The following is a 22742-nucleotide window of genomic DNA, read 5'->3' as shown; positions in this document are numbered from 1 at the left end:
TGAAACAGCTCCCGCCACGGACCCCTCCCCCGCCTCTCTCATTACCCACAGTGCATTAGGAACCGAGGAGGATTTTTTTTTTTTTAAAGATACGGTGCAACATATTTCCCCCCCGGCAAACCAACAAAAAAATTAAAATCAAATCAAGGTGGGACGCTAAAAATAATCAACGTAAGAAATGAAAATAAAATAAATCAGTGACTGGAAAGGGCGACAGGGAGGAAGCGGCTTTTACTGGAGACTCTCGGCCGAGGCCCCTGCATCTCCGTCATGGCTGCCCGTCTCAAAACTGTGCTCCACTCCCATGATGTCCGGTTCCATCTTCCCAGTGTCGTTGATAAACGTGGTGTAGGTGTCACCTTCTGCCATCAGCAGCTTGAGCTTGGGGATCCAGCTCTTCCGGACCACGCGCCGGGCGTTCGTGCACATGTCGGCCGCGATGGCGTTCATCTCGCTCTCCTTGAAGTTGGGGGCAAAGTTCTGGCAGTAGACTGGGGAGTGGGGCACAGAGAGACTCTTGTGAGTCAGGCAACCAGACTAGCACCCAGGCCAATCCAGCGGGCAAGCGTGTTGTGAGACCCCCCTCCTGGTGCCGGAAAGGAGAGGGGGTGTGTGTGGGTGTAGTAGAAAGGGGCCCCACATTTTTTCCCTAGCAAAAAATGCAAATCAAGTGACACCAAAGTATTTTTCAAATTCATGTCAGTTTTGCTTCATTGTTCATTAAGGATTAAAAAAAAAAAAAAGCTTTTTTGGTTGGAACCGACCTTTTGTTTTCCTGCTGCTCTCGAAGTTCAAAGAGCGTTTTAAAACAGTCAAAACAAGCCAGGCCCGTTTCGATGATACAAAACGTTTCGTTCCACCCACAACTGTCCCCACCACCGTCTTTTCATTCGCCAACCGGTCCATCATTTTGGTTTTCATTCCAACCAGAAGCTGCAAGGTTTGTCCAGTCCAAACTGGTCATTGTTTCTTTCAACTTTTTGATTCACCAAAATGTTGACTCCCCCCCCCCCCCCCCCTTGAAAAAAAAAAAAAAAAAAACAACCACCCCTTTTCTAAATGGTCAACAAACCAAAAACATCCGATCTGCATCCGAGTGGAAACCCACCCAACACAAACAACAATCCTGAGCAATTAAGGGTCTAAAAGCGGCTGAGATTAGAGCCGGGTGAAAACGGCAGGAATTATTAATATTTTTAAAAATCAAGCTTCTTAGCTAGGGCCTATATTTTTTGACTGCCTGCAGCCTCTAGCCAGTAGGGGGCACAACCTCCCTGATGGGAAATCTGTTTCTGCCTATAGACCCCCATTCTCTGCTCCCCATGGGAGGCCCTTCAAAGGAACTGGGGCCAGGATTAGCGGCTCCCCCCTCCCCCAGAGGGAGGGTACGAGGGTCATGTGAACCGCCGCACCCCCTGCCATGCTCAGCACCAGACCCGGAGGCTCCGGGAGGAGTGCGGAGCCAGGCCTGGGTCTGATGGTGCCCTGCAGGAGCTGGCAGAGCCGCCCCATTCTGCGCCAGCTGGGTCTCCGGCCCGTCAGCCGCCTTGCCCAGCGCTCGGGCCAGGATCCCTTAACGGGCCGAATTGACGCTCCACAGGGAGGATGCGTTGGGCTCTGGGCCAGGCCTGCAGCGGCACGGGGCCTGAGCCGCCCACCTGGGTGCCGGGGTCGTGGCACGTGCCGACGCGCGGGCTCCCCCCCCCGCTGCCAGTCGGAGCCCCCCTGCCCTGGCCACAGGTACTCACACTTCACGGCATGCAGGACCCGGCTGTCCAGCGGCTTCCGGCTGGGATCGTTGGTGGACGAGCGGATGCCGGTGCCGCAGCTGTTCGCCAGAGTGTTCCTAGACGGGGGAAGGACCGAGTATGAGAGACGCTCCCACCGCCGCCCCGACCCCTGCTCAGAGGTGGGCAAAGAATCCAGCAGTCCTGGCTCCCAGTGACCCCAGCTCTGACCCCCAGGCCCCACATCCCTCTCGTAGCCAGGACTAGAGCACAAGTCCTAACTCCCAGCCCCCCATGCCACAGGTGGGTGGGGGTGAGGTGGGGGGAACGACACCAGTTCTGCTTCCTGGCCCCCTTGTGCTCTAACCACTAGACCTCACTCCCTTCCTAGAGCTGGGGATAGAATCCTGGAGCCCTGCCTCCTGGAATGGCGTCAGAGCAGGACTCTAATGGGCCGGGCGGGGGACAGAGAGATGCGACCCCTTCTCCTTCCCGATAAAAAAAGCCAAAATTCACCGGTCGAAGAAGGACGCCAGGAGCCGTCGGAGCAGCACCTTATGCCGCGTCCCTGCGCTGACGTGGCAGTTCATCAGCTGCGCCCGGGTGATGTACACGTTGGTACCTGGCAGGGGGAAAGGCCCCATTATGGCCCAGCGCGTCCCTTGGGCCCCCACGAGGGGGCGCTGCTAAGGGACAGCCTCCATTCCCGCCTCCTCGCCCAGCCGGGGGGAGCCAAGGGACGGGAGCCCCAAGAGGGCAGCGACGGGGGCCTGGGCCGGGGGCTGCAAACACTGGGGCCTGGGCAGTTATTAAACACTGGGGCCCGCTGCTGTGCCAAATTCCCCCTGGTCCCCATCCAGGGTCCCCTCTCGGATGCCCCATGGACCCTCCCCTCCTCCAACCAGGATCGGGGCCTCCTGCTGTGCTGGGCACCACCCAGACCCTGCGCCCCCAACGGAGCCACAGAGCCCCCCCAGCTGAGCTCTGCTCTGCCAGGTGCCATGCCAGCTCCCCCCGGGGAGTTCTGGGTCCCCCCGCCCTCATTCAGGGCCCTGCACGGAGTTTCCTTAGCAGCCGACTTTGCACTGGGGGCCCTTAAACCCGACCTCTGACCCTTCCCAACCTCGCGGGGGTTTGTTCAGGAGCCGCACGGCAGCAGCTGTCCTGGGGCCGGGCCTTGGCCCACGCATCTCCCTCCACAGCGGGAAAGAGAGTCTCTCCTGGGCATGGCCAGCGCCAGGTGGAGGGGGCCGGGGAGTGAGGGATGGGCAAGTCTTGCCCTGCGGCTCACAGAGCCCCCAACCACCCTCGACCTGCCCCCCCCAACCACCCCCTGGCCTGCCCCCCTCCCTCCCACTCCCCCGTCCCCTCCAGCTATCCCCTGGCCTGCCCCAGTCCCTGCCACCCCCCACCTATCCCCTGGCCTGCCCCACTCCCAGCCACCCCCCACCTGCCCCCCCAGCTATCCCCTGGCCTGCCCCACTCCCTGCCACCCCCCGCCTGTCCCCCCCAGCTATCCCCTGGCCTGCCCCACTCCCTGCCACCCCCCACCTGTCCCCCCCAGCTATCCCCTGGCCTGCCCCACCCCCAGCCTGGTCCTTGAGTGGTTTCTAAAACTTTTAAGCTGCGTCCCCACCGCGGCTGGAACAGGCCTATAGGGCAGCATATTCCCCTGCTGGCAGGTTATATGGACCCTGCATCCCCCACCCCTCCCACAACCTCCCTCCCCCCTCCCACAACCTTCCTCCCCAGAGCCTTCGGCTGGGGTGTGTGTGTGAAACTTGGACTCATTCTGGGCACCACCAAAAAGTCTGCAAACCTGCTGCCCCGATCAGGCCCCTCCCCTCTGGGTTCTCCCAGCCTCATGCCCCGCCCCCACCTGTCACGAGCTCCAGCTTCTCGGCGGGGTCGCCCTCGTCGTACAGCTTGGGGTGGCACCGGTTCCCGATCTGGTTGATGAGCTCGGCCGGCAGGGACGCCAGGTCCTGCCGCACCCGGATCCGGTTGCGCGACTCGGAGACCACCTGGTCGGGCAGGGCTTCCACCTTTTCGGCCGCCGCCGCTGGGGGGGGGGGGGGGGAGCAGAGGGTGAACGTGCAGCACACGCCCGTAGGCCTAAGCAGTCAGCCTAGTGGCGGGGGGGGGGCTTGTGTGCGCAGATCGGCTGGGTTCTTTCCCTCACCCTGGGAGGGCAGTGGGGTCTAGTGGTTGGGGGGGGGGGGGGCTTGGAGCCAGGCTCCTGGGCTCTGTGATGAGCTCCAGCAGGGCAGTGGGGTCTAGTGGTTAGAGCTCGAGAGCTGGGAGTCAGGGCTCACTACAGCGAGCAGGGCCCACGTGTGCCGGTTTCCCTCTCCGGGAATGAACTGTTAACCCGGAGCACGAGGGGTTCGTCTCTCCAGCAGGCGAAGAGCAAACTCTCCCCCCGCTTACAACAGGGACCCCGGGCCAGCGCCCTTCCCCCGCCACGTGTCCGTGGGAAACACCCCCCTGCCGACAGGCCCCTCGGCCTTCCTGCCGAGCCCTCTGATAGCAGCCTGGGCGCCCTGCTCGCCGGGGACGGGCTGAGACCCGGCGAAACTCAGGACAGAGGCTGAGCCTTTGCCCAGCGAGATGGCGGCGTCTCCCCAGGCCTCGGCCACATCGCCGATTTACGGTTTCTATGCCCAGACGTTGCTGCCCCCATCCCTCTCCTGCCCGATGCCCTAACCACTGGGCCACCCTTCCTCTCTTGGGTTCTCTCCGCTCTTCCAGGCCAGCGCTCAGTGAAAACTAACTGTGGTTTCCACTCGCCTGTAAGCCTCACCCCGACCACAGGTGGAGCCAGCAGCCCCGCCCCTTCCCTTAGCCACACCCCAAAGGGGCGGAGCTATACTCCTTCCCCTCCCTGCCAGCTTGGAGCAGTAAGAGACCCTCCCAGAGCATGTTAAGTCCCGGAGCATGTTAAGTCCCGTCCCATCTCCCTGAGCCCTGCCCCCCAGGAGGCATTAGCGCCCCTCCCCCTCCCCAAGCCCCGCCCCCAAAGGGCGGAGCCTGAACGACCCCTCCCCCGGCCACTCTCACCTGTCTGCCCTACATTCATCATGCTGTACATGGTGTACATGTTGCAGATCTGCCGGTACTGCTCATCGGAGCCTTCCTCCGCCGCGTCCTCCTCCTCGTCCTCCTCGTTGTGATAGGAGCTGGGGCTGTCGCTCGTGTAGGCGCTGGACGTGCCGGGGCTGGTCTGGTCGGACGTGCTGGGCCCGCTCCCCGCGCCCGACCCGCCTCCCGCTCCCTGAGCCCCCGGCGGCGGCGGCTGCTGCGGCGGCGGCGGCTGCCGGTTGCCTCCGAGGTCCTGGGTGGAGAACTTGGCCATTTTGCGGCTGCCATTGTTGCCGCCGCCGCCTCCTCCCTCCTTCTGGCCGTTGTCCCAAAGCCGCTTGACCACAAACGTGCACTGGACCGAGTCCGACTCCTGCTGCTCCGTCTTGACCCGGGACACCAGGGGCAGGGGGGTGTTGCAAGAGGGCCAGCTGGAGGTCTGGGCCACGGGGCTCTGGGGCTCGGAGGACGGGGCCTCCTCGGCGTGGAGGCCCTGGGAGTCGCAGCTGGGGGAGCTGACCTTCAGGAAAAACTCAGTCCCCTTCTCCATGATCTCCTGGATCTGGAGGAAGCCGGCCGTGTACATCAGCAGGAACTGGTCGCCCACGTTCATGCTCAGCCGCCCCGTGTAGCAGAAGCTGAGGATCTGCTGGAAGGACTGAGGCTGCACGGCCGCCGGCAGCTCCACCACCGCGCTCTTGCTGTTGTTGAAAAGGTCCCGGAAGTAGGAGCTGCTGGCTGCCAGGACGGCCCGGTGGGCCTTGAAGGCATGGCCCTTCACCACCACCGAGACGTCGCAGTACAGGCCCTGCAGCCGCTGCTCGTTCAGGCACTCCAGGATGCTGTTGCCGAAGTTGGGGATCTCCATCTGCAGCGTCTGCGCCATAGTCGCCTCCTCCGGGCGGGGGGTGGGGGGGCGGTGGGGGGTTGGCTGGAGACCGGGAGGAGGGGAAAGACACAGGGGGCAGAGGTAGAGATGGACGGGTGGATATGGGGTGTATGGAGATGAATGGATGGGGGGTGGGAGGGAGGGACAGAGGGTGTGGGGATGGATGGAGGGTGGGTGCCAGGGTAGATGGATGGAGGGTGGTTGTGGGATGGATGGATGGATGGGTGGGTGTGGGGAGGGATGGATGGTGGGTGCAGGGGGGAGGGATGGATGGGGGGATGGATGGGGAGGGGATGGATGGACGGTGGGTGTGGGGAGGGATGAATGGATGGGTGGTGGGGGGGATGGATGGATGGATGGACGGTGGGTGTGGGGAGGGATGGGGAAGGGAAGGATGGTGGGTGGGTGGGGGGACGGATGGGGAGGGGATGGAGGGTGGGGAGGGATGGATGGTGGAGGGGAGGGAGGGATGGATGGATGGATGGTGGGTGTGGGGAGGGATGGGGAGGGGAGGGGATGGATGGATGGAGGGTGGGTGGGTGGGTGGGGAGGGAGGGAGGGAGGGAGGGATGGATGGATGGACGGATGGTGGGTGGGGAGGGATGAATGGATGGGTGGTGGGGGGAGGGATGGATGGATGGATGGACGGTGGGTGTGGGGAGGGATGAATGGATGGGTGGTGGGGGGGGAGGGATGAATGGATGGGTGGTGGGGGGGAGGGATGGATGGATGGATGGACGGTGGGTGTGGGGAGGGATGAATGGATGGGTGGTGGGTGGGGAGGGATGAATGGATGGGTGGTGGGGGGGAGGGATGGATGGATGGATGGTGGGTGTGGGGACGGATGGGGAGGGACGGACAGACATGCATGCCCACGGATGGATGTGCCCCCCAGTGGATGGCCAGGTGGGAACAGACGCCGGCAGCCCACAAAGGACACACAGGAGGAGATGCAGGTGATGGACGGGCCGGCGGGGGGAGGGGGACAGGAAGGTGATAGGTGGGTGCAGACGTGGGGAGAGATAAAATCGGTCAGAGAGGACGAGGGGGGGAGCAGCAGAAGAGGAACAGGTGGGGGGCCAGAGGCGGGGGAGGGGGAATGTCCAGAGGGCAGAGGAGGGTGGGGGGGAGGGGAGGAGAGAAAAAGGAAAGTGCATTAGCTGCCAGTCTGCCCTGGGCGGAACGTCCCGTCAGGCAGCTTCACTTTCCCATCTTTAGGGTGCCGCCACCTGGGCCCGTGTTAAGAACATCAGAGCGGCCAGACGGGGTCAGACCAAAGACCCATCCGGCCCAGGGTCCCATCTGCCAACAGCAGCCAGTGCCAGGTCCCCAGAGGGAACCATCAAGGGATCCCTTCCGTCGCCCATTCCCAGCCTCTGACACAGGCTAGGGACACCATCCCTGCCCAGCCTGGCTAATAGCACTTGATGCCCCTGTCCTCTGAATCTAGCTAGCTCTTTTTTGAACCCTGTTAAAATCCTGGTCTTTACAACATCCTCTGGCGAGGAGTTCCACAGGTTGACAGTGCTGCGTGAAGAAAAGCTCCCTTTGGTTTGTTTTAAACCTGCTGCCTATTCATTCATTCCTTTATCAGAGGGGTAGCCGTGTTAGTCTGAATCTGCAAAAGCGACGAGGAGTCCTGTGGCACCTTATAGACTAACTGAAGTGTAGGAGCATAAGCTTTCGTGGGCAAAGACCCACTTCGTCAGATGCATCTGACGAAGTGGGTCTTTGCCCACGAAAGCTCATTCATTCCTTTATTTGTTTAAAATATTTTTACCCCACCTCTCTATTTAAAATATTCAAGGCAGCTTAACAACATTTTTAAAAACACAATAAATTCAATTCATTTGGGGACCCCTCACTCTTGTGTTAAACCCTGGGGAACAGGATCCCAGAGGGGGGTTTCACCTGACACCTCCAGATCCCGCAGCTCAGAAGCAAGAAATCCCACCCGTGCCCACAGATCTCCAAGCCGGCAGGGACTATCGTGGTCTGTGCCACATGGGCCAGGGAACGGCCCGAGCGAACTCCCAGAGCGGAGCTTTCAGAAACACACCCCGGCCTGAGCGAAACCGGGTCAGAAACGGAGACTCCGTCCCGAGTCGGGGGAGCAGCTCCCAGATGATGCTCCCCAGGACAAATTTACACCCTGTTCCCCGGCTCCATTTGTCTGGCTTCAGGTCCCAGCCAAAGGGTTGTGTTCGAACCACGCTCTGCTCGCCGGACGAGCCCTTTCCACCCCGGGGAACAGGCAGACTCCGCCTGTGCCCGTCTCTGTGACAGGCGCTAGGAACCCACGCTCTGTCACCGGGTGGCAGGTCTTCTGAGCCGTCCGTCCCCGGTACCCACCAGCTCTGTGCTCACGGGCAGTGTCCAGTCTGCCTGACTCGGGAAAGGACCCTCCCCCGGCCTCCGCTGGAGCCAAAACCGATGAGAAGGGAGCGTCTTCCCCAGCCGCACCCAAGCCCCTCGGGACGCAGGGGGGAGGGTTCAGGGAACCCCCCGGCTCGGAAGGTGGGTGGGGGAGGCGTCTCCAGTCGCACACAGAGCGATGCCGAAGCGAGAGCCGCAGTGCACTCTGGGACAGAAGGCAGGGAAGCACTGCATGATGGGAAATCCCTGCCCCAGATGCTAACGAACCCGCCGGCCCACACCCAGCTCTGCAATGATCCAGCAGCAGCGAGCCCTCCGTTGGCATCCAAACGCCTGGGGCAGGGGCTCCGCTCGCGGCCCGGAACGGGCAGCTCCTACTGTCCAACCAGGAGGGGGGGAGCCTGTTTTGGGGAAGGGGCCACACACAAGAGAAGCAAAACCCCTCCCAGACGCGGCCCCCAACTGAGAAGCTGGAGCAACGGACACTCCCCTCAAGCTCCAGCCCCACGGGGAGGGAGAGAGAGGAATGGGGTCTGGGCAGGAGGGCGGAATAGGAGAGGGCTGGGATGGTGCAGGAGCGGGGCGGGGGTGCAGGGTCTGGGCAGGAGGGTGGAGCAGGAGAAGGTGGGGGGCTGGGCAGGAGGGTGGAGAAGGAGAAGGTGGGGGGCTGGGCAGGAGGGTGGAGAAGGAGAAGGTGGGGGCTGGGCAGGAGGGTGGAGTGGGGCAGGGGTACAGGAGAAGGTGGGGGCTGGGCAGGAGGGTGGAGTGGGGCAGGGGTACAGGAGAAGGTGGGGGGCTGGGCAGGAGGGTGGAGCAGGAGAAGGTGGGGGCTGGGCAGGAGGGTGGAGCAGGAGAAGGTGGGGGCTGGGCAGGAGGGTGGAGCAGGAGAAGGTGGGGGCTGGGCAGGAGGGTGGAGTGGGGCAGGGGTACAGGAGAAGGTGGGGGCTGGGCAGGAGGGTGGAGCAGGGTGGGGACAGAGGGGCTGGGTGGGAAGGGGCAGGGATTTGGGGGGCTGTCTGGCACAGCTGGGGGGAGGGGCAGCTGTCTCTGCACGGCTCCCCATGGACGCTGCCCCGCCCATTGGCCACAATTCCCAGCCAATGGGAGCAGTGGGAGGCGGAGCCTGCATGGAGCATTTCCCTGCAGTGCAGAGCGGCTCCCCGCCCCCCCGGCCCGGCAGAGCCCACAGGCCCAGCCCCTCCTCCGCAGCGGCGCGAGCTGGCGGGTGCCGGCCGGCCCGTCGGTTCCCCACCCACTCCAGCCTCAACAGACCAACGTCGGGGTGCTCGCTGCGCCCTCCGCCCCCCCGCGCCCCCACAGCCCCCCCGGCTCGCGAACGGGCTCTGGATCTAAAGTTTGCACAGTCCCCGGGGGACGTCATCTGCTCCTGACGGAGCGTGCGGGGGTCTCTGCTCTGCCTGGCTCCCGTCCTCCTGCCCAGGAACCCACATGAGTTCCAGATGCACCGGGGGTGCGCCCTCCCGGGACAGCCTCCTGTCCCAGCTGTATGCGACCCGCAGGGGCAGCCCATGCCAATCGGCAAACTCAGCAGCCGCCTAAGGCGCCAAGCTAAATGGGGCTCCAAATTCCCTGCCACTTCCCCTTCCCGTAACACCTGGCTTCGGCCCCGGAGAAGTGCGGCCGCTTCCCTGCGCCGTGGGAGAGGTGAGTCGGCCCCAGAAGAAGAGTGCGGGGAGCTGGCCCCCTGGGGAGGCAGTGCATGGGGGGGGGGGGAAGCCGCATCAATTAAATTGTTTTAAATTAAATTAATGCAGATTGCCTGTCTTCTAGAACTGGAAGGGACCTTGAAACATCATCGAGTCCAGTCCCTGCCTTCACAGCAGGACCGAGTACCATCCCTTACCAATTTTTGCCCCAAATCCCTAGATGGCCTCCGCAAGGATTGAACTCACAACCCTGGGTTTAGCAGGCCAATGCTCAAACCACTGAGCTATCCCTCGCCCAAATTCCAGAGTGGCAGAGTCCCCACTCCAAAGGGACACAGCCCCACACCTCATGGGTGTGGCCTAGCCACCCGATCCCTTCTTGACTCTCACCACCACATGGTCCTGCAGCAGTGAGTTCTGCAGGGACACACATTTCCTCTGTAAGTTACCGCACACACACACAAGCCACATGGCCAGCTCCTCGCCAAACACTCGCGCACCAGGCAGGAAATCCGAGCCACATGAAGTCAATTCCACGCTCCCACCCCGACACCAAGGCCTGCCAGGCCTATCAAATTGCCCGGGGAAGGGAGGAGGGTTAATTTAGTCGTGATTAGCGGAGCAATTTGCTTTACGATTTTTTGAAAAGTTCATTATTTTTTTTTTAATCCCAAGAGAACAGGAGAGAATCCACCTGCCTTCGTGTCCCCCGCCCTGGCGCTGGATTCGAGCCAGAAACCCCCCCAGAGAGGAAAAAGACCCGGCCTGTTTCCTGAGCTGTCCACTGCCCTCACCTGGGGCAGGAGGAGGCTGGTGCACCAGAGAGGGCAAAGCACCATCTCCCAGTCTGCTCCGCCCTGAGCCAGCCTGGCCCAGAACAGGGGCTGGCTCCGACTCCAGTTCCCCCCCGGGGGGGGGGGGGGGAGGCCCATGCTCCTCCCCCAGGCCGGCCCGTGCGCTGTGCTCCCCTGGGCGTGGGGCACGAGCGGTGGGAGCAGCAGAGGCCTTTCTCGCATTGTTTCGCATGTGGCGGGCACCGAACGAGGGAGCCGGAGCCACCCCTGGGCGAGCGAGCCGGGAGGGGGACCCAAGCGAGCGCATATCGACTTTGCACCCACACGCTGCGCCTGCCTCCGTACTCAGTGGGAAGCCAGGGATGGGCGGTGGGAAGGGGGGCTGAGCGCCCCATCGGCATCTCCCCAACCCCCAGGCCCCTCGGGCTTTGCTTCTCCCTCAGCCCGAGCCAGAGGACGGGGGGCACCCCCCATTTGACATGGGGGGGGAAGGAGGCCACGGGATTTGCCTAAAGCTGCGAGGGGGTCAGCAGGGGGAACCCAAGGAGTCTAATCCTAGACCGGAGCCGGCCAAGCCCTTTAACCCGGCCCGCCCCTGCAGCACGGAGCAGCGCTGCTCCAAGCGGCTGGCTGCTCCCTGCGGTTGGCTGCGCTGCACGGGGGGAGGGGGCTTTATGCACTGCCCCCACCCCTAGCAAAATCTCTCAGCTCCTACTGGCTGGAATCTAGCCAGTGGGAGCCGAGAGATTTTGCTGGGGGCGGGGCAGCACGTGAAGCGTCCCCCCCCAGCACAGAGAGCCACATGGAACAGCCAGCTGCTTCGAGCCATCTGGGGCTGCTGGGCAGCCTGCCTGAGTGTGCTGCTGGCTGGGAGCCGCTTAGGTAAGTGCCTCCCGCGGGGTCAGAGCCTGCCTCTGGCACCCCACCCCTCCTGCACCCCAACTCCCCCCCAGACCCTGCACCCCCTCCTACGCCCCTCCCCCAAGCCAGAATCCTCTCCCTGCACCCAAACCCCCTCCAACACCCCTCCCCCAGGCCAGAATCCTTTCTTGCACCCCCCCCACACCTACCCCAGACCAGAATCTTCTCCTCCCGGACCCTGCACCCCCATTCCCTGCCCAGGTCACAACCTCTTCCTTCACCCAAACTCCTTCTCAGACCCCCGCCCTCTCCTGTACCCCACTGCCCTCCCCCGACTTCACTTCTGCACCAAGCCGCCATCCAGACCCTGCCCCCCCTCCATGGACAAGTGCGGCCCTTGATCACTTACCAGAATCTTGGAGTGGGCCCCCCCATCAAAAATTGTTGCCCACCCCTGCACTGGACATCACTCCCCTCCTACAGCTGGGCACAGAACCCAGGAGTCCTGGCGTCCCACCCCTTCTCCCCCCTCTGACAGAACCTTCCCCCCAACCTTGCCCCTCACCTTCTGCTCACATCCATTCCAATAAAATACAGGACTGTGTAGCACTTTAAAGACTAACAAGATGGTTTATTAGATGATGAGCTTTCGTGGGCCAGACCCACTTCCTCTCGCCTGGCACTTCCCATGAACAGATCTCAAAGAAAGTCACTGTCCTTATTTTACAGGCGGAGAAACCGAGGCACAGAGCAGGGGAAGAGACTCACCCAAGGGCCCCTAGCACATCAGTAGCAGAGCTCGGAAGAAAGCCCAGGTCTCCCGAGTCCACTAGGCCGCACTGCCTCCCTAGGAGACATGCGGTACTAGGCGCTGTACAAATGCACAACGAGATGACAGCTTATGCCTTGTCATCAACATCTGGTCTCTGCTCCTCCCAGGCCTGGGATCCCGACTGCAAACCTTGCCGGGCAAAGGCCCCGACACCAAAACAAGGGCAAGTCTGTTCTCCGCCTTGTTCTGCAGAGGCCTCCTGAAGAGAGAGAAGCGAAAGGAGGGTGACAGACCGGGGCCCGGGCTCCATGCCTGGCCTCACTCAGACCTCGTGGACTTGGAATCCTCCAACGGGTTTAACTTCCAGGTTTTTAAAGACCCAGAGAACACCCTGCCCAGACTGTCTGATTTCAATCTCTCCCTCGTCGCCCGGAACCAATGGCTGGAAACTGAAACCAGAGCGCCCCTTGAAGCCGCTTCCACGCCCATCGGCTCCCGTTCACACCTGCACTTCCAAACCAGCGCAGCTTTTCCATAGGGACAAGTCACGGCCCTTTCGCGATAGCCGGGGCATGGATCCTGCCTTTGTCCCTTCTATTTCCAATCTGAATCGGAGCGAACGCTCATCGGGGCAAGGTCTGTCCCTCACTCTGCGTCTGTGCATGAGGAGGCCCCCAATTGCTGGGGTCGGGGGGGGGGGTCTATGAAGGGTCTGGCACAAAGCAACCCCCCAATCTCAGTTGAGGGGCAGTGTTCCCTGTAAGCTTGTGCGGCCGCTCAGGGGAAAGTCCAACGCTGCCCAGCTGATTAGCAAAGCGCCCCCCGCTAGGTTTTGGTTCTGCTGGTGGTGCACATCCCGCACATGCCTCAGCGCACAAAAATTATTCTGCACATGGACGGAAAAGATTAGAGGGGACGTTGCTGGCGGAGGCTGTGCAGGGCCTACCATGAGGGGGCCCAGATCTGTGCTGGGGGGGCATGCAGCCCCCAGCATGAGGGAACCCCCCAATCTCAGGGCTTGGCACAATAGGGCTTGGCACAGCCTTGCTCGGCACAAGCCTCCTGCAGACACCAGGTGATCGTCAGGTGAAATCCTAGCCCAGGGTGCGTTATCCTATCGCCCGAGCTTTGCTAAGCAACACAGCAAAAAGTAAGGCCGAAGGCGTCTCAGCCCTGTTTCCCCGACCGACATCTTACCCCCGTGCCAGCCCGGTCTCTACAGCCCTCACCAAGCCCCTGCCCAGGACTAGCGACCGGCCTTGCCTCTGTCCCAGGGACCCGCCGTCGGGGGAAGGGGATTCAGCAGTCTGCTCTCCTCTGCCGAAGCCAGCAGCCAAGGAGGGAACGGGGCTGAGACCCGACAACTCGTTCCATAGAAGCCAGAGCGGGGCGGCTTTTAGCCTTCCTCCGTCCAGGGAAGATCAATAGCTCAGACTAGCCCCTACACCTCTCTCCACCCAGCCCGGCCTGCTTGCCACCTGGCTCAGACACCCGCTACCCCCCCACGGTTCCCTAATTGCAGGAAGAAAGGGGGGGAGGAACCGTCCGAGCAGAGGGGGCCTTTCGCACCCAACTCAGGGTCGCCGACTGACAGGCTGGGAGAGCGGAGCAACGCCTCCTCTGAGAAAACTTCTCTGCACTTGCTACTGGGTTGCCTGAGAGGCCCAGTGCCCCAAAGATCTTTCAGTCTCAATACACTAAGCCAGGGGGGCTCAAACTTCGTAATACCATGGACCCCCCTAGAATTCTAAATGAATTTGTGTGACCCCCCCACCCTCACTGCTCCACGAGTAAAGGGGGAGTTGGGGGGTCATCGGCGCTGGCCGGAGATCAGGCAGGGGAACCGGCTGGCAGAAAGCGGGGCTGGCTGGGGAAGTTGGGGGGTCATTGAGGCTGGCCGGGGGAACTGGCCGGCGGGAAGCAGGACTGGCGGTGGGAGGGGTTGGGGGGGGGTGTGTGCAGTGGGGCTGGCCGGGGGAGATCAGGAGGAGGAGGGGAGAACCGGCTGCCAGAAGCAGGGCTGGCCAAGGAAGATCAGGAGGAGAAGTGGGGGAGAACCAGCCGGCCAGGAGGGGGTCAGACGAGGAGCGAATTGGCCGGCGGGGAGCAGGACTGACCCGGGTACGTGCAGATCCCAGGGCGCTGCCCATCCCGCGCACAGTCCCAGCGAAACGCGAGTGAGTCCGGCTGTGGCTCCACCATGCGCTTGCCCAGCGCGCAGGAGCACGGACAGGGCTTCCCCTCCTCCCCAAGGCGTCACACGCAACCAGAGGCTCCCAGCACCGATCGCACCCCCCATCCCAGCCACCATCCACCCTCGTCAGGCGCCCAGCTGGAAAACCAGAAAAAAAACGGACATTGCACATGTCCAGTATTTTCTCTATTTTTTTACTGGACTGTCCTGCGACCCCCCTCCAAGTTGCTTGCGACCCCCCTGGGGGTTGTGACCTACAGTTTGAGAAACGCTGCACTAAGCATAGACCCTATGGCCTGCTACCGCCTCTGCCTCTCCTAGGAGGGAGAGGATAGCTACGGCCTTTCTCAGGGGGTTCCCCTCGGCCAATCCTACTTCAAATGGGGGGGACCCCCTGGTGGACGGAGCCCCAGCGCCATGGATTGTGGGGGAAACTGAGGCACGGGGTGATGCAGGAACAGACCCAGAGTTTTGCCCCAGGGCAGTGACCTCCCCAGTAAGGCTGCCTCTGCGCCTTGGCTTTCGGGACCCTGGACGACGTTGCGCTTCTAAAGTCCCAGCAGCCTGAAGGAGTCGCTCTTTCTGCCTGCCGCCGGCCGTGACCTATTTGCGAGCGAGCGAAAGGAGGGCTGCAGCGAGCCGCTTTCCCAGCAGCCGGCGCGTAGCAGAACGAGACGCCCTCAGGATACAGCGTGGAACAGAACCTCACATCGCGCAGAACAAGGAATCGCCGAACGCGGCAGTTCTCCTGCGCAGGCAGCACGGGCCGGCCAGGCTCCCTTCTCCGCCACACGCCTGTTGCGTGACCCAGAGAAAACCACCCTCCGGCCTCAGTTTCCCCTTCCGCCACTTGCACTGTATTTTGTTGGGGGGCGAGTAGCTCTGATAATGTATCTGGGGAGCAGCCGGCGCAAGGGAGACCACTAGATACTAGAGAGGCAAAGGGTTAATCAGAGAACTGGTAAGCATGGCCTGTTACCCGGCCTGCTAACCGGGGTAACTGGGAGGGGGAAGCTGCGCCGGCCGGGCCTGGAAGAGTGGAGCAACCCCCCTACCCATAGTGCAGAGCAGCAAGCTCGGCCCAGAATGCGCCGCGGGATTAGGGAACTGGGTAACTTGGCAACCAAGATTTTAAATCGCTCTCAGGTACGACCCTCACACGCCGACTAAGGCTCAGACCTCCACTCCTGGAGTCCATGGAGCAGGCGCAAGCCACGCGGAGGGACAGCCCCTGCCTCAAAGAGCCTCATGCGCCTCCTTCCTTCTCTGATTTATCTCACCAGGGCAGGAAGTTTGTCAGTTTCATCTTCCAGGGCTCTTGAAGCCAACTGTCCCCTCCCCTGCTTTTTTTCAGATGAATTTTTAACACACGGGTAGGCTGACAAAGTTTTTCTGCCCATAGTAAGTTTGGAGGAAACTGGTACCAACCCTGACGGCTGGGCCATGCTGCCAGTGCAGCCGAGGGACTCCAGGAACTCTGCCTCTGTAATTTCACAGAGCCAAGGCGAAGGGGTGACGTGATCAGTCTTTTAAGTACCTACCTGGGGGACAAAACATTGATCACAGAGGGCTCTTCAATCCAGTGAACAAAAGTCTTAGAAGAGCGAGAGGCTGGAAGTTGGTGCTAAACAAACAAGCTTCCAATAACAAAACAATTTGTAAGGACAATTTACTAGGGGGGAGCGTCCATCCCTTGTAAATCAAGTTTGGAGGGTTTTTCTAAGACAGCGGCTCTACTTCAAACAGGAGCCCCTGTGGGCCACATAAGGGGCCACCTGCCAGATCAGGGAGGGCCCCATGGGCTGTGTTACGCAGACGGTCACGCTCGCTTCTGGCTTTGTAACCTATGCAGAAAATGTAACGATTCTACCATTCATCTGACTCTCAACAATAAACGCTCTCTAGTTATTCCGTCCAAGGGTTTGGAAGTGCTATGCCTATGATCGTTAACTACCTCCACGTGCAGCCCGCACTCCTTCATCCGAGGACACGTCACTAGCATCATCTTCATTTTACTGATGGCAGGGAAAGGTGAGGTGACTTGCCAGAGGTCGCCTAGGCCATCAGTGGCAGAGTTTGGAATCTAGACTCTAGGGATGTAAAGTCCCAGTTAGGTATTTAACCAGTTAACCGCAGCAGGAGGCGCAGGTGGGGGGGGCTGCTCTGGCCAGGCCAGGTAGGGCCTGCCACAGCACGCCCCAGGTGGAGGGCTGCTTCAGCCAAGCCAGGCCAAGTCTGCTGCGCTACACTGCAGGCGGGGGGGGGGGGTGCTTTGGCCAGGAGCAGCCCCCCCCCCCCCAACTGGTTAACCCTTTAACCAGGTATGCTGGAAAGGGGCATGTTTACTGGTTAACCTTTTACTCTCCAGGCCACCAGTTGGGCCAAAGCCAGGAATAAGCAGCGAGGAAGCCCAGGCTTCCACCCCCCTACTCTAACCTCCCGATTCTGGAACCTAGACCTTGGGTCCCCCCCAGAGCTGGGAACAGAACCCAGAAGTGCTGCTGGCCAGTCCTCCACCCTAACGCAGACTGACAGGTCCCCCCACACCAGAGATCCGCATGGAGTGCCCCACGGGGTGTGACCAGACAACCCCCACTGGCCAATTAGAGCAGCTGGCCCCGGTCTGAGAGTCTGCGGGGGGGTCTCGGACAAGTCCCTCCCCCTCTGTGATTCCATTTCCCCTCCCACATGTGCCTAGTGCAATTGGCCCCCGATCTTGGCCAGGGTGGCTGGGTGGCACCTGACCCTCTCCCTAGCCCCCGGCCTTGGCTGAGGCCATTAGGTGCTCCTGCCATAGAAATTACCATCAGCCAGTGGGAGATGGAAAAGTGACTTTGCCCGATCTGCACCCCAGGCAGCCCTCTGGGCGCCCGCACACTAGATTGGGGTACAGCGTCCAGCAGTGATATACAGGCCACCAAGCCAAGGCCTCCTGCTCCCCTAGGCTGCCCTCCGACCTACCCACACAGCCACCCGCTGAATATCAAGCATCCAACCCAGAGAAGCAAACTGCCCATCAACAGGCATGGGAACCCCCACACGGCACCTACTCCTGCTGCTCAGCCTCCATTGCTGCTGTGAGCCTGGCTCAGGCTGCAATCAGCCCTGCAGCTCTGCTCGGGCTTACACGCAGGCCAGTAACGGCGCCTCCTCACCGAGGGTCCCGATCCAAAGGTGCGAGCAGACCCCAGCGATTACTGATGTAGCTGCTGCGCTCCATTCCTGGGGAGGTGTAAACTGAGACATCCTGACTCCCAGCCACCCTGGTCCACTCACTAGACTCCACTCCATCCCAGGACTGGGAAGAGAACCCAGGAGTCATAGTTCTCACCACGGTGCTGCAACTACTAGACCCTACTGCCTCCGGATGCTGCGACACGGCCCCGAGTCGCCTGCTGTTTGTGGCCCAGCTTGGACAGTCGCGGAAGCAGCTCTCAGAGCCAATGGCCATGCTAGCGCTTCACAAGGAAGCAACGAGAGGCAGCGTGGCCCAGTGGTGCAAGCACCGGACTAGGAATCAGGAGACAGGATTTCCATTCCCAGTGAGCCGGGTGCTTGTGCAGCTGCCCAGGCGAGGTTCCAGCGCTGCCTGGCAGACTGGCAGAGCACCCACAGTGAGGTGTTTTGTAACTACAGGTGGTGCACATCCGCACGGGCCTCAGTGCACGCAAGATTTATTCCGTGCATAGATGGGAAAAAGCTGCACATGGATGGAAAAGATTAGAGGGGCCATGGCCCAGCCCTGCAACTGATTTGCTGGGTAACTCTGGGAGGCCCACTGCCTTGCCCTGTGCCTCAGTTTCCCCTCCCACGCAATTTCTATTTCAGCTGCAAGCTATGTGGGGCAGGGATTCTTTCGCACAATGTACCAGTGCAATGTAGCACCCTGTACAATCTATTTTAGGTACTTATATGGCCTCCCATTACCCCAGTATCTGAGCACCTAACAGCACCCTTGCTATATTTATCCTCACCCCCGTAAGGCAGGGCAGGGCTATTATTCCCATTTTACAATTGGGGAAACTGAGGCACAGACAACAGAGGACTTGGGGGGTGTCACAAGGGGAGTGCACTGGAGGCGGGAACTGAATCCAGCTCTCCCAAGCCCAAAGGGTGGGGTCTGTGGACCTCAGCAGTAGCACGTACATATAACCCGGTTCACTACCACTCTGTTTCAACACAGCTGTAAGGGTCATCTCAAGATGCAGACCCAACAGAGATGCGGTTCAACTTTAGAAACCCGGGCTTATGCACAAAGCGGGGATACCCCATCCCTTCCCCTAAATCCATTCCCAGCTGCAACCCCAAAGCTGCAACCCAATCAAAACCATATTAAAATATACAATCCCAAAATAGAAATAGCAACCCCAACAAAATAGCGTGTGCGCGCACGTACATGCGTGTGTGTGTGTGTGTGTGTGTACACACACATTCTCATTCCCAAACTGAAAATTGCAACCTAAGCAAAAGGAAGAAAAAAGCAATATAACCCAAACTAGGGATGTAAAATCCTGTTTAATCAGTTAACCAGTTAAACATGACAGTTAACCACTGAAACAGAGACGGGCAGGGTTTAACCAGTAAGTATCATCACTAACCAGTCACATCCCTGGCCCAAACCAAACAATGCACTTTTCTATTTACATTTCTGTATCTACACACACACGCCCCACAACCTGAAAATTGCAACCCCAAGAAATGGAAACGGGGAAAACACAACACAACTTGTGCTGTGTGGGCGCATGCAACATTACCTCCACCAGAAAACTGCAACCCAAACACACAGCCCCCCAGACCCCAACACAACCCAAATCCAAACAGTTCAGTTGCACCCGCCCCCTCCAAAACACAAAGAAAAACGCCAACAATTAGCAGCAGACCCAGACTTCAGAGCGCTGGGGGGGGGGGGGGGGGGGTGCAGCGCACACAGCCTTGCTACACCGCACGCTGGCCCCACTCTGGGGTTGTTCTGCTGCACCAGACACAGAGCTTTTCCAAGGAAAACTTCCTGGGTTATTTTGCCTGTTTTTTTTAGGGGGTGGGACAGACCCCCCCCCTTACCCCCCCTTTGCCAAACCCCACCAGCTCCCTGCGAAGGGGCAGGCTGGCCCCACACACACACCCTCCTGCCCTCGCTACCCCCAAACTCCCAAGCAGCTGAAGTTTACTTTAGGCTGGTGGCTCGGCCCTTCCCTTGCGGCTGGGCTGCCAGAAGCAAGATAAGACAAAAGCCCATGTAGGTACAGGAGGCTGCTCAAATGAGACCACCCCAGCTAGGAGAGGACCCCCGTCCTGGGGGGGGCGGCAACAGAAGATCCTTTCTCCACCCAGGAGCCCGATCCACTGGGGGATCACCTCCCCTCCCCCCCCAGAAGGCCTCACCAGGGTTATTTGGTGGGGGGAGGGGATTGTCTTCCCATAGCATGGGGGGGAAGGTCACTTCCGGGGGGGAGGGTGTAGGAGCAAAGTGAGGGGCAGCTAGAGAACTCCCCTTGGGGCACAAAGTTTCCCCAGGCCCTGTGGGGTGAGCAGGGGCTGAGCTGGAATGGCTCAGATCAGGGAGGCCTCCTGGGGAGAGGCGGGACCAGGAGAAAGGCCTCGCTCCCCTCCCCCCATGCCACCCAGGGGAAGGGGTACAGGCTGCTTTGGCTGGGGAGGGGAAGGAGGACGCGGCCTAGTGGGGAAGAGAAGAAATGCCTCCCTTCTCCTCTCGTGGGGGGCAGTAAGTGGGTCAGACGGGGGAGGGGCTGCAGGTCCCCTCAGGATAAGGGGGGGGGGAGTGTTAGAAGAGGAACTGCAGCAGAGGGGGAACAGGGCAGGTCCCCCCAGGCTCAAGGCGTTGCAGTGGGAAAGTTGGATGGGGGACTGCAACTGAGGGGGGCAGAGCAGGTTCCCCCAAGATCAAGGGGCTGCATGGGGGGGGGGTTAGATGGAAGGTCCGGCAAGGGGCAGAGCAGGGTCTGTTCTGGATGGGGTGAAGGGGAGGGCTGCAGCAGGGGGCAGAGCAGGGGCCCCCAGGGACAGGGGGACGTGTGGGGGGGTTCACGTGGGAGCTGCAAGAGGTCCCCTCAGAATCAGAGGATGCAATGGAAGGCCTGGTGGGGGCTGCAGTGGGGGGGGGGGGCAGGTGGGAGGTGCAGCAGGGGGCACAGAAGGACCTTCTGGGACAAGGGGTGCAGTGGGGGGGCAGGTGGGAAGGAACAGGAGGGGGTGTGTGATAGGCCCCTCAGAATCGGGGGGTGGAGTGGGGGTCAGGGGTGCAGTAAGGTGCCAGGCATAGGGTGCAGCGGGGGGCTGCAGCAGGCCCCCAGGATCGTGGGGTGCAGTAGGGTGCCAGGTGGAGAGTGCAGTGGGGTGGGCTCAGCAGGTTCCCTAGGACCGGGGGTGCAGTGGGGGCCAGGCCAGGGGTACAGTGGGGATGGGGCGCAATAGGTCCCCCAGGATCGGGGGGGCAGGCGGAGGGGTTCAGCAGGGAGGTGCATGGGGGGGCCAGGCGGGGGGTGCAAAGGGGACCAAGTGGGGGTGCAGTAGGAGGTACATGGGGGGCAGGCGGGGGTGCATCGGGGGCCAAGTGGGGGTGCAGTAAGGGGGTGCATGGGGGCAGACGGGGGGTGCGGCAGGGGCCAAGTGGGGGCACAGCAGGGGGTGCATGTGGGGCAGGCAGGGGGTGAAGTAAGGGGGTGCACGGGGGGCCAGGCGGGGGTGCAGTAGGGGGGTGCATGGGGGGCCAGGCGGGGGTGCAGTAGGGGGGTGCATCGGGGCCAAGTGGGGGTGCAGTAGGGGATACATGGGGGGCAGGCGGGGGTGAAGTAAGGGGGTGCATGGGGGGCCAGGCGGGGGTGCAGTAGGGGGGTGCATGGGGGGCCAAGTGGGGGTGCAGTAGGGGGGTGCATGGGGGGCCAGGCGGGGGTGCATCGGGGCCAAGTGGGGGTGCAGTAGGGGGGTGCATGGGGGGCCAGGCGGGGGTGCATCGGGGCCAAGTGGGGGTGCAGTAAGGGGGTGCATGGGGGGGTGCAGCGGGGGCCAAGTGGCAGCGCAGCAGGGGGTGCACGGGGGGCGGCGCGGCGGGGGAGGGGCGCGGGCCGGCTCCCACCTGTGCACAGGGGCGGTCTCCGCGCAGGGCTCAGCTCGCCCTCGCCTCGCAGCAGCAGCCATTCATTGCCAGCCAGGCCGGCTCAGCCGAGGGCCGAGCGCTCCGATGCGGCCGCGGCCGCCGCCAGCCGGGCCTCCCCTTGCATCAGGCGCGCACACGCCCAGGCGCGGCTAGCTGAGCCCGGAGCTGCTGCTGCTCCCTGCTGGGCCCAGGGCGCCTGGCCCCTCCCCGCGCCCGGCCAGGCAGCCTCTGGGCTCTGAGCGCAGGGGAGGGGCGGTCTGCAGGGAGCAGCTGGCCGGGTTGCAGCTAGATGTGCATGTGTGGACGGAGAGGGGGGTGTAGGGAGGGAGCTTAGCGAGATGGGTGGCCTGGGATTAGAGAGACAAGAACAGCAGCATCATATGATGCTCCCCTGCTACACCCAGGAAAGCAGAACTACCCAGCTGGGTCATTCCATCCGCTTTTCTGCAGATCATCCTCTGCAGAGTCTAAAACTCTCATATAAACACACAGTTCCTAATCGAGCACTAGACATCCACATAACGTCATACTATGATTATACCATTTTAATACAGTAAAAATATACAGAGCGTAATGCAGGAAATTGTATATATAGAGAAGAAGAATAGAGTGATGATTATATTATACATAATTTCTCTGCACTAAACTTACTGCTTCCATGATCATGCTAAATTTAATATCCTATTATTACGTTTATATATAGATATGATTTATATCAAACGTATATAAAGTTATAATATGATTTATATATACTTATATCACATGTTTAGCTCAACCTATATACACCTAAATATACAACTAAATATCATACTATAATATAAGTAATAAAATTATATGTATACATTTCTTCTTGTCCTTACTTTAAGTCTTTTTGTCATTTCCTTTATACATGTATCTGTGTAAACTAACTTATATATCCGAGCACTGAACTTAATATAACTTTTATAAACTAATATATGTAAAGTACGGATATAAACTTTTATATGTATGAAGTAAATGTCATTATATACAATTTTTAGTACAGAGAAATATATAAAGTTTGGTGCAAATAAATCATGAAATGGGAAGGTCAGGTTCAAAGAAAAGGGGAGAGTTAGGTTCTATTCTTAGGAAGTTTGGATCTAGGAGCAAAATCCACCCACTTTCCTGCCAAAAAGAAGCTAGGGGCTGTTATGGGAGAGATGGATTAGAAGGGATTCTCCCACCTTTAAATTGGAATCTGGAGGAAAAATATGGCTGGAAGATTTCCCCTGTGATTAGGCCCAAA

At 60.5% G+C, this 22742-nt stretch overlaps 1 protein-coding gene across 1 annotated transcript; it reads right to left on the bottom strand.

The window, feature by feature from the left end:
- Window positions 1-213: 213 nt before the first annotated feature.
- On the bottom strand, window positions 214-21645 carry NACC1 (nucleus accumbens associated 1). Its single transcript, XM_075902443.1, has 6 exons — window positions 21455-21645; window positions 4788-5739; window positions 3607-3789; window positions 2244-2349; window positions 1749-1846; window positions 214-491 (listed from the first exon to the last, which is right to left on the bottom strand). Exons 2-6 carry the CDS (start codon window positions 5692-5694, stop codon window positions 232-234), a joined length of 1554 nt encoding a protein of 517 aa, XP_075758558.1. The 5' UTR covers window positions 5695-5739; window positions 21455-21645; the 3' UTR covers window positions 214-231.
- Window positions 21646-22742: the final 1097 nt, after the last annotated feature.

Source organism: Pelodiscus sinensis, chromosome 19, assembly GCF_049634645.1.
Source record: "Pelodiscus sinensis isolate JC-2024 chromosome 19, ASM4963464v1, whole genome shotgun sequence".
Lineage (NCBI taxonomy): Eukaryota > Metazoa > Chordata > Testudines > Trionychidae > Pelodiscus > Pelodiscus sinensis.
The sequence above is the reverse complement of the archived record's forward strand: the minus strand, read 5'-3'. Positions and strand labels throughout refer to the sequence as shown.

What these genes read in the sequence shown, in the direction of transcription:
- NACC1 (XM_075902443.1), bottom strand. Translation starts at nt 5,694, where the DNA reads ATGGCGCAGACGCTGCAGATGGAGATCCCCAACTTCGGCAACAGCATC. An exon ending in GATGAATGTAGGGCAGACAG is followed by an intron (nt 3,790 to 4,787) that starts GTGAGAGTGGCC and finishes CCCCCCCCCCAG; the next exon opens with CGGCGGCGGCCGAAAAGGTG. An exon ending in GAAGCTGGAGCTCGTGACAG is followed by an intron (nt 2,350 to 3,606) that starts GTGGGGGCGGGG and finishes TCCCCCTGCCAG; the next exon opens with GTACCAACGTGTACATCACC.